The 13,385-nt window shown below is 39.9% G+C and overlaps 1 protein-coding gene across 2 annotated transcripts; it reads right to left on the reverse strand.

The window, feature by feature from the left end:
• Nucleotides 1-681: 681 nt before the first annotated feature.
• Nucleotides 682-13,280, reverse strand: FAM76B (family with sequence similarity 76 member B). Of its 2 annotated transcripts, none has more exons than XM_068669653.1 (10): nt 13,105-13,280; nt 12,066-12,130; nt 11,899-11,953; nt 10,160-10,315; nt 9,039-9,235; nt 7,058-7,105; nt 6,778-6,858; nt 5,971-6,103; nt 3,907-4,008; nt 682-3,257 (listed from the first exon to the last, which is right to left on the reverse strand). In XM_068669653.1, exons 1-10 carry the CDS (start codon nt 13,210-13,212, stop codon nt 3,168-3,170), a joined length of 1,035 nt encoding a protein of 344 aa, XP_068525754.1. In that variant the 5' UTR covers nt 13,213-13,280; the 3' UTR covers nt 682-3,167. The 2 variants fall into 2 exon arrangements, with proteins under 2 accessions (XP_068525754.1, XP_068525747.1); XM_068669646.1 differs by having other exon boundaries at nt 5,971-6,106.
• Nucleotides 13,281-13,385: the final 105 nt, after the last annotated feature.

Here is a 13,385-nt window from a genome sequence, read left to right on the forward strand (position 1 = left end):
CTGTTCTGAAGTTTTAATTCTTAAATGAGAAGCATTCTGCTAGATTTTGGGAAGAGGAACTGATGTCTGAGAAAAATACAAAAAAAAACTATGAACTACAGCACAAAAGCTTTAAACACCAGGACTACCGTGACTTAGAGCACAGTGTATGGGCGCCCAACTTCTCCCTAAACAAAGAAAATGGACAGAGAAATTGTCAGCTTCACTTCCAGTCTCAATCACCTCCCTGTACACAACATATGTAGGAAGAACAATCTTGTAGGTAACTGACCAACAGTTCAGGTACTTCTAAATACAAGTGCTGATGCTTATCTTCCCTCCTCATTTGAAGAGCATAAAAAGCTTGATAAAGACTATTAAATCACAATTTCACTGGATGTCTGTTAAAGCTTTCTTTTTTTTTTCTCCTAAACTGAAGTTTTTTCTTTCTTCTCAACAACAGGTTCCTACATATTATGAACCCGCTGTACAAAAACAGAATTTTTCTTAAGAAATTAATTTGAAATTCTGATTTGTAATAATTTGTAAACAGCTCAAGGTGCCTAATCTTCCCAGCAATCTAAGTATCAAATGTTAATGTTAAATTCTGACTTTTTTTTTTTGTGCCACAGTCTTAATTATTGACATACCGTGAAGGACTAACATGAAACACGAATTTATGAATGATTTTAGAAGGAGAGATTAATGTTTTGACAAGATTTTATTGTGAAACATCGGATTTAGAAAAGGTACAAAATGTCAACAGTCAGATGTGTGCCAGTACAGTATTTCAATAGTCTATACAAGTGGACAGCTGAAGAGCCTCACTGCAGAACGCGTATTTAGACATCCTAGCTAAAAGGGGGCCGCAATATTCACAGGCTTAAAATACATAAATAACTTGAGCCAAAATGGCCATTACTGGTCAACGCTAATCAACATCTGGAAACAGGCTAAAAAGCACAATACGTTACAACAACCTCCTTGCAGATCCACGTTTAAAGAACATCAGTTTATTAGGTCAATAACCTACAGCTCCAGGACACCATTTTCAAGATCGGAATTCAGCTGGCTAGTTTAGAACTTTAAAAAATTCGAGTTTAAAAATGAGGTCACGGAACAAAAAGAGCAGGTATTTAATTAGAACCAAATACTGTGAAGCCCCTAAAAGTTTTTGTTTTTGTCTGGGATTATAAAATCAATTACTTCTTACACAGAATTTCAGTTTGTTCCTTTAAAGTGTCCTTACTGCAGCTTGAACAGGTATCAAGAAGTTATTCTAATTTAAATATTTCAATTTGCTATGCAGTTTCATGTTTTAAAACCAATTTCACCAAACGCGGGTTGCCATTCACGTGGAAAAAAATAGTATCAAAATACTACTCTGAATTAACGAAAGTCATACATTTGTATATTAAAACCCAAAAAAGACTAGCATCCCAAAAGGATAGCAGCTTTCTCTAGCCTAGTTTAGAAATTTTAAAGAAGGAGAATTTATAAACATACGAAGTTGACTGTAGTGTATAAAAATACACGTAAACCATACGAAACAAGCTAGCATGATTTTTCAAATCATTCGCTAGCCTGTCACTGCTGGAACTTGTTTGAACTACTGAAAAGGCGTTCACAGTTGAGTTCATAGGTGGACAGCCAAGTAACTTTAGATTTCAGTTCTTTTATTAAAAGGCGCATAGCTTACTCTACAGTTAAACTTACTGAGCTACCAGTCAGTACCCAGAGCTGAACTAAACCTTTTACTCATGTAAGTCTACTTCACTTTACGCTGAGTTGTAACTCACCTCCCTGAACAGAGACCTTGGGGTATACACTAGGTTATGGTTAATAGAAATTTCTAAACATGACTGATGTCCATTAGGAGCAGAGTTAAAACTAAACTGATGTAATTTAGAATCAAAATCTACCCAAAAACGTTAAAACACCCTCCCTCTGACAACATATCCACTCTCCATTTCAAGATCATTAGTTCTGGCTACTCTTTTCACGTTGTCTGTCTTTACCAGGGGATAAGAACCTTGCAGTTCATTAAGAAGAGCAACCGTAATTTAAAACTAAGTAATTAAATCAGACAGTGGGGAATATATGTTTAAATTTGAGTGTATATCACTAATTAAAAATGTTACATTGGGGGTACAATGCCTGCCATGGACTTAAAATTATAGCATGGTGCCAAATAGAGAGATATGTAAACAAACTGTTAAACTTTAGTGTCACAAAAAAACAACCAAACAAAAAACATTTCTTTTTTTGTTCAGGACGTGTTTGGCATGAGCAGCACTAACAGAACTCTACACCTCACAGACGAGCTACAAAGGTTATCTAAAGCCAATACTCACTGTCCATGAATTAGCTAGCTCTTGATGCTGCTTCAAGCACTGCACTAGCCACTTTGATCTGTGATTCAGATTCCTCTGTACACACATTTATATTTACATAAAACATTTATTAAACATGATTTTAAAACATAAAAACCTTATGTACAAAATACCAACATTCCTATAAATAAACAGTTGGAGAAAGGCACTTGCAAGAAAAATCTACAGTAAATCTTACAAAAAACACGCTGCCTCTGTTACTGTACAATAGATACTCTTTCAGTAAATCCCTATCACAAGAATGTAAAACACTAATTACTTGTTATAACTAAGAATATAACCGTTACAGTTGTATTTACAAATACATATACGTCTTTTTTTTTTTCAGTTTCACTTGAGCACCATGATTTCCATTCTAAATTTGTATTTTGATACAAAGTAAAAGAACAGTTGCCAGAAACCAGTGTTCAGCGTCACTGCAGATTCATGAACTTTTGGCTGACATCCGTACAGTTTAAAAGACTCAGTTGCTGCTTTGTAAAAAGTACACCTAGTTTGTTATTGCATGTTGTCCTTTTAGAGAGAGCACTGCTATGTTCTCTATGCCATTTTTTAATACTATTGCTGGCAAAAGGTTTCCAATATAAAAAAAATAAAAAACATTCTTCAAGCCAGTTGAAGTATTTTATCTGAACAGTAACTAAAAAAAGCTGCATATTAATTATAAAAATGTGTAGGAAACATGCCAACTAATCTGGTGTGCAAAAATATTTTTTCGACTACACAGGATTTTAAGGGCTTCACAGAATTACTCAAATTTACATTGAGTAGTAGACCCCACGGATAACCAGTTCCTCAAGGAGACGTTAATATACTCCCGCTTTTATCAAACTTTTTACCCTTTGACAATGCTGCAACCTGTTTGAGCAGTTCTCTGTTTTTGGCCTGCAATACAGATAAAAAAAAAAAAAAAAAAAAAAGATGTTTTATGAATTACTGTAAAGCCTCACATAGTAGTGTCATGCACTAATTTCCCATTGCATTTATGAAATTATCTTTCAAAACGTACATGCTAAGAATACTCGAAGATTTGATATGTATATTTCGTGTTTAACAGAACAGGCAACCACACTTCTTGCATAGCAAAATTCAGTGTCTGAGGTATTGCACTGAACATCTGCTCATTCAGTGATTTGTAAGGCAATTAATTCAGGTTTTCTTCCTGTCAAAGTAGACACGTAGTTTAACATGAAATATTTCACTGTTGATTGCATTATGCTAAGCTGAAAAATCAGATCAACAGCACACTGACAACTGATGAAGTATCAGAGGACAGACAAAAAAAAACCAACAAAACGTTTCAGAAGGTGCAAGAGGTAAGCCTCTACCTCTTCAGGTTAGAAAGCAATTCTTACAGTAAGTTTAATTTGCATGGAGATTGTTGACTGCAGAACTGCTTGCTGTACAATGTGTACAAACTTAAATGTAGCAACGATCATTCCAGACTCGGTACTATTTCATTGCAGTGAGCAAACAGCCTGATACCTAATTCCATTTGAAATATTGCTTGGGTTATCGATAAGCAGCTACTTACCTGCAACTGTTCCACAGTTTCCTTGTGAGCTTTCTCCATGCTGTTCATTTTTGTCCTCAAGTTGGACTCCTGGTACTGGAAGTCTGCCTTCAGCTCTGTCAACTAAAAACACAAGTTCTGTGAAGATTCCCTGGACTGCTGCAATATGCTTTCTAATCAGTCTTTATGGATTATGGATTATTTGTAAGAAAGTATGCAACCAGAACTTCCAGGAAATTGTGCCTCCTTCCTGAGGGTCAAATCTCAGGGACCTACGGAAATGTCTTGGTGTCTCACATTTTATCCAGAAAGTCAAAAAATGCTAGCACGGCAGTCATTAAGCACTGATAGTGACATGGCTGAGATCTTGACTAATGAGTACTACAGAGTACTGCAGAGCTGGTGTATTGAGTTGCTGGTTTTGCCCCAAGTTATACATTTGAAAGACTTTTCTTTTGGAGCACTCCAAACTGTTCAAGCACCGTCCTTACACAAACCTTAGGACAAGAATGTCCCGCAAATCTGGTTCAAGACTGGTATTTGCAGACTTTTATCTAAGCAAGCATCTTTATATTTACTATTTCACAGTAAAGAAAGAAACAAGCCCCCCACAGTGCATTCATTTGTTGTAAATTTTTCACCTATGCAAACGTTCTACTGTATGCTCAGCTTTTCCTCCCCTGCCCTAGGAGCTGAAGTGACATTCTGAAAGTGAATAGTTCATGCCTCAAGGAGCCTTTAGGTTCAAAGATCTCAGAGGTTGAACAAACAGTTTTAACAGTGGGGATATTAAAATTATTAAATGCTCTCCCTATGGGAACAGCATAAATAAAGTTACTATGCAGAAATAGGTGACATTTCCTTACTTAACCCTTTGCTAGTATTATCTGGTAGATGAAATTTAAAAATAGGTAAGTGAATTTCCAACTGACTTGTGACCTTCTGTAGGCTTTATAAGAGAGAGGTTTTAATGCTTGTCCTTTGAAGAAACTACCTAAAGAGCATCCATGACAGACTACTCATCTCTTTCACATTAACCACTTAAAGGCTTGGAGTAGCAAGCAGTTCTAAAACTTAGCAAGTATATTAGAAGAGTGATACTAACTGAAAAGGTTCCAGTACCCTCCACAGAACAGACTGAAGTGTAGAAGTTCAGATACTGATCTGCAGCCTGAAAGTGGAAACTTTATTAATTTTTTTTACGAAGTTATTAATATAACTTCGTAACTTACTCAATCCTGAATAGACAGTCTAGAGCCACCATTACGGATAGTGTCTTAAATCCATCCAGTTAAACAGACGGCAAAGAACTAAGCTCTAATAAAGACTAAAAGAAGTATTATACATATTTAGAGTTATTTCTCTTTACTTGCCAGACATTAGTTTTTTCGAAAGGTGAATCTCTTGTATGAGTTTCACTGTAGTCATTTGGGCCTAAATATATTTTGCTTAACTTCTGTTGACTGCCAGACACCTAATTCAAACTTCTCTTCCAGTCACTGACCAAGATCTGACAAGCTACACTACACATACACTAACAGTATTTAAAAATCTAAACAATTTTCATACATTGTACACGTACATTTGTACACCATCTCACAAATTATGGCTATAGTATCTTAAATTTAGAACTAAGCAAAAGCTATGCTAAACTTGAAATGCTTACTATTATTCCTCCTCTTATCTTGGGTGTCCATCAGCCTACAGAGGTAATTTGGGACTTTTGCTGTGATCCAATTTAAAATATCTAAAACACAAAACCTACTGTCTGGCATTTTATCTGTCACCCTTGACACATGGTGCCTGAGTAACAGTGGACCAGATTGCTATCGTCTAGGTGGCTGAAGTAAGGTAAGGTGAATTCCTCTTTGCCTTAGAGCCAAAACATATTCAAGATATAGTTTCACGAATATATATGATATATACGATATATATACTTGTCCTTTAAAAGGTAAGATCTGATTAGTTACTAGAAAAATAAAAATCAGATGCATTTTTTTTAATCTCACTATTTTCACATTGTTAGGAGTCTACGAAACTGACAATAAAATGATAAAGTTCTCACTGAGCAGATGAAAAGTTTACCTTTTTATCTTTTTCTAAAATAGTCTGATCTCTTTGCTGCAGAAGACGTTTAAGCGACATTACTTCTTCTTTCAGCTGACTTATGAGAACAAAGTTGTCAGTTCCCCCACTGTCTGCTGATTGATTTATAGAGCTACTAAAAATAGAAAACAATAATTACTTGCAACATCAATAGTAAAAAACAGTTCATTTTTTCAAAGTTCATATTCAAAAATTAATAATTCCACAAATATCCTTAAGGACTAATGCAAAAAAAGTATGTACCTGACAGAAATGGATGCAACTGGCAAATTACCTTACTAATGGCACACATTACATACACCTGCAGAAATATAATTAAGTATTAGCTTTGAGGGGGACAAATACCTTTTGACTGAAGCAGCCACTTTTACATTCATTCCCACTGTTTGGTCAGAGACAGAATAAAGATTCAGTCTCACACTTTAAGACCCAAAATACTTATTTAGATACTAGGTTAACATTAAACAGTGGGTTCAACCCTGCACCTAATCTAAAAAACCAGTGATATTAGGGAATACTATTTCACTGTTAACTGTTGCCTTGTAATTTAACCTTTAATGTTGCCCCACAGAGCCTAAAAGAAGGAATGCTGTGCCAGTTTTCTGCTGATAAAGTAATGTAGTTAACTGACAGCACTCAGATGCCACCCAATAATCTGTTTGGCTGGACAACAGTTTCACCTCCCTCATTCTTCAAACATAAAAAAAAGGAAAAGGAAGAAACTGGCCACAAGTCAGTGCTCTGTTTTGGTTGAAATGGCTCAGCTTTACAAAAACATAACTTTACCTATCTCCATTTGATGGCTTGGATTCCAGTTTGGGTTTTTTCTTTGGAGTTTCATTCTGAATAGCTGCAGAGGATTTATGGCTGAAATCAAACAAAATGTAAACCTAAAGCCTTGTACTATGTAACTCTCTAACAACACCATTTGGTACATGTAAAATAACTAACTCATGCTCCTAGCTGGAATGCTAGAGACTAGCCAGAAATGAAAGAAAAAGAAAGTCTTTTAAATAAGAATTGCAAGATAAATTAACAAGAAATTAACAAATAATATCATATTTACCTCTGTTTCCACAGTCCCTGATCTTGTTCTGGACTCAGACTGCTGATTCTGAAATATGTGAAATGTACTTGGTAACTGACCAAACATGCCATTATTTCTAAGCTAGTGTGAACGGTATCTGTACTTAAGACAAATTACCCCCTCCTTTTATTTTTTTTGGTAAATTACAAACATTACCAATTTTAAAATTTCAGTTGGGCAGTTGTATTGCCTGTCATGCTCATGACAACTCTATTATGTCAGTATGCTAAAAAAAAAACCTATTTCAGCTATATATTCACACTACCATAAGATGCAAGGGGTAGATTTCAAGACTGACAGTTAAAGCTTTTTCTGATATTTCCCAATTTTTGTGCCCTTCATATTGCTAATCTCGATATCAGTACGCTGACCTAAAACAGCATTCTTGGGATTCCCATACTGCAATATGAACATTGCCTAAAATGGTGCTTATGTGGTGGCATATAAGCAATGTTAAGTTTCGGATCCCTGAAAATAACTTTTTCAACTCTAACAACACGTTTCCAGTAATTTCAAAAGTAACTTTACTGAACAGCATGGGCATAGGAATAATAAAATTTAGAAGACTGCGTTGAATCAAATAGTTCAACGATTTTGTATGCCTCTCTTGTATTATTCTCTCACCTCAACAATAACTGAAATGGAGAGGGAAAGAAATTCTTATTTATTGGACCAGAAGCAACTGACCCAGGGCAGGCTACAGAAAAAAAGTTGCTAAGCAAGGAACATTAAGCGTATCTCTATACAGGTCATATTTTTTCGTAACTCTTGAATATATTGGAAGCTCTATATTATAGTAAAGAGCTAACTTTTTTTTTATTTAATCCTCACTACACCTGTCACATGCATTAAATTAGATGTTTTAACTTGTTGTAACTCAATTTTCAGTAGATTAGAGAACAGAAACAGTACAATAATTGTCTGTATGACAAGAATAATTTTCTTTCTCAAGTGCCTAAAAAGTATTCTTTTTAAATTGAAAGTATTTACATTTCTCTTCTCCCCATTCTCAGTATTATTGCAGCTTATTTTGCTTCTATCTTTATGTCATGCTTAGCCAGACAAGTTTCAGTCAAAAACAAAAAAGCACTGGAAAAGTTAAGCTTGAGGAATAAAAAAGTCTGCGTGTCTTTTCATGACAGGGGTCATTACCACTGCAGCTGTAGCATTCACTATCCAACACTATATACAAAACAAAAGAAGATCTAAAGTTACGCTGCCATAAGCCTGTCAATGAAAATAAAAATCATGACAGCTATTGTACTAGCATAAGAAACATGGGAGGCATGATTTGATAGGGGGGGTATCTAAATTAAAGCTGGTATGCTGCTTAGACCACCAGCAGAGATGACACGCTGAGAAAAGTTGCAGGGGATTGGACATAGCTATTTGAAATGTTATCAGTGACAGTAAATGAACTGACAGTGTTATTTTCCTGTCTTCCTAGGACAGCCACTCACAAAATGCTTCTTACAAAAGGATTTGATTATGAGTAGCAAAGAGATGCAAACTGCTAGCAGATAGAAGGCGATCCCATGCTTTTCCTGCTTCTCCATTTAACAAGGATGTGCGCACAAACAAGGCACAATGAAGTTACGGTGCAAATACATGCACGGTAACTGCATGCCACATAGCAGGTATCGCACAGCAGCTGCTGCTTAGAAATCCAAGTTTATCCCCAAGCACCTTGGTTTTCTGCAGCCATCCTGCAAGTATCTTTTCTAGCCCTGCTACCTATTGTAAAATCAATTAGTCTGACGGCCACCAAGAATTTCTGCATTTGACTGACTTCTCTTCAGCCAAATTGTGAGAATACAAAGGTTTTGACAGACCTCCTGCTCCTGCTTTTGATGCCATATTTTAAACCACATTTCTGATTTCCTTTACTTTGATCTCAGTACTAACAGCACACAGAATAAGAAGAGATACCTAAAGCTACTTTAATTATTGAAATACTTACTTATGATGACTACTGCTGTGACGATGGTGGTGGTGATGATGGTGGTGGTGTTTTGAATGGTGCTGGTCTTTCTCAGTAAGAGATGAAGATGAGGAGTTAGAATGTGAAGATCCTAGACTCTTCCTCTGTTCTTTTGTCTTCTGTAGCACTCGCTTGTAGGACAGGGTGCAGAGCCAACACAACAACTTCCCATCAACCTGTTGGGAAATAATTCATACACGTTTTTTTCTTCCCCAGGTATACCCGCACTAAAATGATGCATTTCAGTATTATTGTTATTATTTGCAATTGCTTCAATTTGTGTGATAGCTTTGGGAAAAATCCAGACATCCCTTTGGTAGGAAACAGCACTGCTGTATCTCCAACATACGCGTGTAATTCTTTAATAAAGTGAAGCTTATTCCTTTTATTTTTGTCATTGGAAATTACGCTAGAAGGCAGTCTTAGCAAATATTGGATTTACTCTGTATCACAGAAGTGACAACAACTTTTATAAGGGGCAAATCATTTTTAGCTTAGACACCATGTAACCTCTCTCAACCCATGGTATTCCAGCAGAATCATGATGTCCAGCCAACGTGTCACTCGTACCAAGTAAATTCTTCTGTAAAAACCGCATTAGTCTTGGGTTCGGGCAAGAGGCTTTTGAGGTCATTTCCTCAGCACCTTCTGGAATGAGAAAGTGGGACTCACCAAAACTATTTAAGAAAACACGGAGAGGTGAAAAAGAGTCTACCTCTCTGGTGCTGTATTTTAAGGCAAGGCAGGCAAACGGGAAGAGGCAATGTGACAGAATCAAGTTAAGGGCATACTAAGAGGCAATGAATAGAGAAATACAAAAAAAAATCAAAGCACCAAGAACTATTCAGCTGCTCTGCTCCCAGCGGCCACTGTCAAGAGTATTCTTAAGCCTACTTAAAAAAAGAGTGATTTAATTTAAAATAAAATAGCCCTGTAGTGAATGTAAAAATTGCAAGTTAATGAATGTAATTCAAATACTGAAAAGCACGGCATCTTTAATCTAATATTAGTGAACTCGAACACTCCTGTTCATCTTTCTTTTATGAAGCAGGAACATCTTTTGTCAACCTAAGCCACTGCAGCTCTGGAACAAAGCCTACCTTCCTTCTTCCCTCTTCTTTCCGATCAAAAGCACACTGCTGTTTGCACTGTTCACACGTTTGAGGTGGGCCATACTTCTTTTCTGAGTTGGTGCAACGCTGACATTTCGTGCCAATAAACGCTGCAATAATATTACAATACTGACAAGGCTTGGGCTGGAAAAGAGGTAAGTTGAACTGAGGTTAGTTCACTCCAGAAACAGGAAAGCATTAACGCAGTTCATTCCAATCACACGATGCTTCTAAACTACTATGGGTTCGTATGATATGCCTTAAGAAAAACTTTTTTCCTGCCTTTAGTGTCTTTAGTAATAACAGTAATAGTCCTTCAAAGATCAAAAAACACTGCACTTTCCAAGAAAGCTCACATACAAAATTAGTAAAAGAAATACTTTTTGATTGCTATACCCGTCTTTTTTATATATATTTATCTCTCTGTTTTACTACATTACTAAACAAATTACTTAAATTTAAAAGAAGAGTAATCAAGTTATTTTTAGACTTTGGAGGTTCTGAACACATCCCTCTCCACTGAACTACTCAGGGATGTGATAGCCCTGCACCTCCAGGATGTGTATCTTCATCTCTGTGATTCTGTAAGAAACTTAAATAAAAGGAAGCAACAAAAAACGCCCTTCAGGCACCACTGGGACAGATAATCAAGTTTCTGATTAGACAGTAAGCCAGAGTAATACAGTGGTAGAAAATAAAACCCCTGACAGTTTCCATAGGTCAGAAATAGCTGATTATCTTCCCTGCAGTTCCCTTTTCTTGATGAACTACCGATAAAACATTGCTGGATCTGCCCTGTTCTTAATTGCACTACATTTTAAGCTTTTCAAAGAATGTTCTTTGTTCAGTTTACATCATTTACATTCACCAAATGCCTGACTACATACCAACAGCTGTTACGTTTCTCCACTAAGCTGAATTTCATCTAGCGTGCTTGATGTCAAGTATGAAGAAGTTACGGGCTTTTGTCTCCCAAACGAGATTATCCTGATACCTTCCCTGAACAAGTGTCTGCAGGGCACTCAGCTACAACGTTCATATATTAAAAAGTTTAATTTCTCTAACGGAACCCACGCTGAAAATTCAAGATGGGCAAAATGCAAAGTAACAGGAATAAAGTAAATCTTTTCTACTCAGCAGCTTAAGATGATTAACGCGCATCTAAAAATTGAAGACTTACATAATATGAGCGATGTGGTATGATTAGATTTTCCCATTTACCACTCATTAAGAACACAGGCAGCTAATAGTCTTCCTGCTGTCAAGCGTGCATTCATGAGCATATGCAAAGGACTACTTTACATGCGTAAAGTGAATTAACATTGTTTTTGCTGTGAATAACTCCATTGCAGTTATTCATAACTGTTAAACCACACATAACCACAACGCCTTTAAGTCTGAAAAAACAGAAACTGTAAGCCGTAAAGGAAACGAAGAGCTGCCTGTAGTTTTCATCACCTTTCCAGAAGCTTTTGTTATTTGGTTCTGAAAGCTGTTTAATTATAGGAGGCAAATGGACCTAAGGTGTACTTTTAGAGATGGATGGATCTAACGGGAACTTTTAGAACTGAAAGACGGAAGGGCCTAAGGTGAACTTTTAGAAATGAGAGAGGGATGGACCTAACCTGAACTTTTAGAGCTGAGAAAGGGATGGATCTCACCTGAACTTTTAGAGCTACGAGGCGGCTGGACCTAACGTGACCGTTCAGAACCGAGAGCCTACTCACCGTTCCGAACTGCTTGACGTTCTGGGCACACTTCTTGCATATGGTGTTGGTTTTGCTAGAAATAGAAACATACAGATATTGAACCAGCCCCTGGTTACTCACTCACGCTCTGTCCGTGGGTGCTGACAGCAAGGACCGGGCACCCCAATGCCCCCCAAGCCCAGTACCTCTCCTGCTGGAACTCAGAGCGGCAGTAGGTGCACTTCACGACGGGGTGTGCGATGCGGCACTCCTAGGGGTGGAGAGAAAACACCGGGGTCAGCTCCTTCTGCTGGGACACACACCTGACCTCCCTTGAGTCCTGGCCTCCCCTAGGTCTCAACCTCACCTTGGTGCTGTCCTCCCCTGGATCCTGGCCTCCCCCTGCTCAACCTCTTTGGAGTCCTGGCCTCTCCCTGGTCCTGATCTGCCCTGGATCCCGGTCTCCTCCTGCTTGACCTCCCTTGAGTCCCAGCCTCCCCCTAACCTCAACCTCACCTGGGTGCTGTCCTTCCCTGGCTCCTGGCCTCCTCTGGGTCCCAACCTCCCCCTGGTCAGATTCCCTTGGGTCTGAACCTCCCCTGGGTGCTGTCCTCCTGTGGATCCCAGCCTTTCTCGGGTACCAACCTCCTCCTGGCCGGACTCCCCTAGGTCTCAGCCTCCCCAGGGTGCTGTCCTCCCCTGAGTCCCAACCTCTCCCTGGTCAGACTCCCTTGGTTCTCAACCTTCCCTGGGTGCCGGTCTGCCCTGGATCCTGGCTTCCCCTGGGTCCCAACCTCTCCCTGGCTGAACTCCCCCAGGTCTCAGCCTCACCCGGGTGCTGTCCTCCCCTGGCTCCTGGCCTCCCCTGGGTACCAACCTCCTCCTGCCCAGCCTCCCCTGGGTCTCAACCTCACCCAGGTGCTGTCCTCCCCTGGATCCTGCCCTCCCCGTGCTCAACCTCTCAAAGTCCCGGCCTCCCCCTAACCTCAACCCCCCCTGAATCCTGGCTTCCCCCTGCCCACCCTCCCCTGGATCCCAACCTCTCCCTGGTCCTGATCTGCCCTGGATCCCGGTCTCCCTCAAGCCTCAGCCTCCCCCAGCTCCCAGCTCCCCCCTGGCCCCCCTCCCTTGGGCCTCCCCCTCCCTTGGGCCTCCCCCCCAGCCCCAACCCCTCCCCGCCTGCCCTCCCCCTGCCCGGCCTCCCCCCCCCACACACACACCCCCAGTGGCCCCGGGCCCGCTCACCTTACACAGCTGCTGCCCCTGGGACAGCTCCTCGAAGGGGTAGCGCTGCGTGCACTTGGTGCAGGCGTACAGAGCCGGCCCGGCCGCCTGCGCCGCCGCCGCCGCCATCCGCGCCTCACCCGGCGGGGACGCGGGGCCCGCACCCGGACCGGGGTGGGGGGGGGCGGGAAGCCCGGGGGGCGGTGCCCCGCGGGGCTCGGCCTGCCATTGGCCGGGAGCCTCCGCCCTCGGTTCTCATTGGACGGCGGGCACGCCGCTCAAGCGCGGCTCTGTGGCGTCCC

Source organism: Anas acuta, chromosome 1 (genome assembly GCF_963932015.1).
Source record: "Anas acuta chromosome 1, bAnaAcu1.1, whole genome shotgun sequence".
NCBI classification, from domain to species: Eukaryota; Metazoa; Chordata; class Aves; order Anseriformes; family Anatidae; genus Anas; species Anas acuta.

What these genes read in the sequence shown, in the direction of transcription:
- FAM76B (XM_068669646.1), bottom strand. Translation starts at nt 13,212, where the DNA reads ATGGCGGCGGCGGCGGCGCAGGCGGCCGGGCCGGCTCTGTACGCCTGC. An exon ending in TTTTAGAAAAAGATAAAAAG is followed by an intron (nt 4,009 to 5,970) that starts GTAAACTTTTCA and finishes TTGTGTTTTTAG; the next exon opens with TTGACAGAGCTGAAGGCAGA. An exon ending in AAACTGTGGAACAGTTGCAG is followed by an intron (nt 3,258 to 3,906) that starts GTAAGTAGCTGC and finishes TCTGTATTGCAG; the next exon opens with GCCAAAAACAGAGAACTGCT.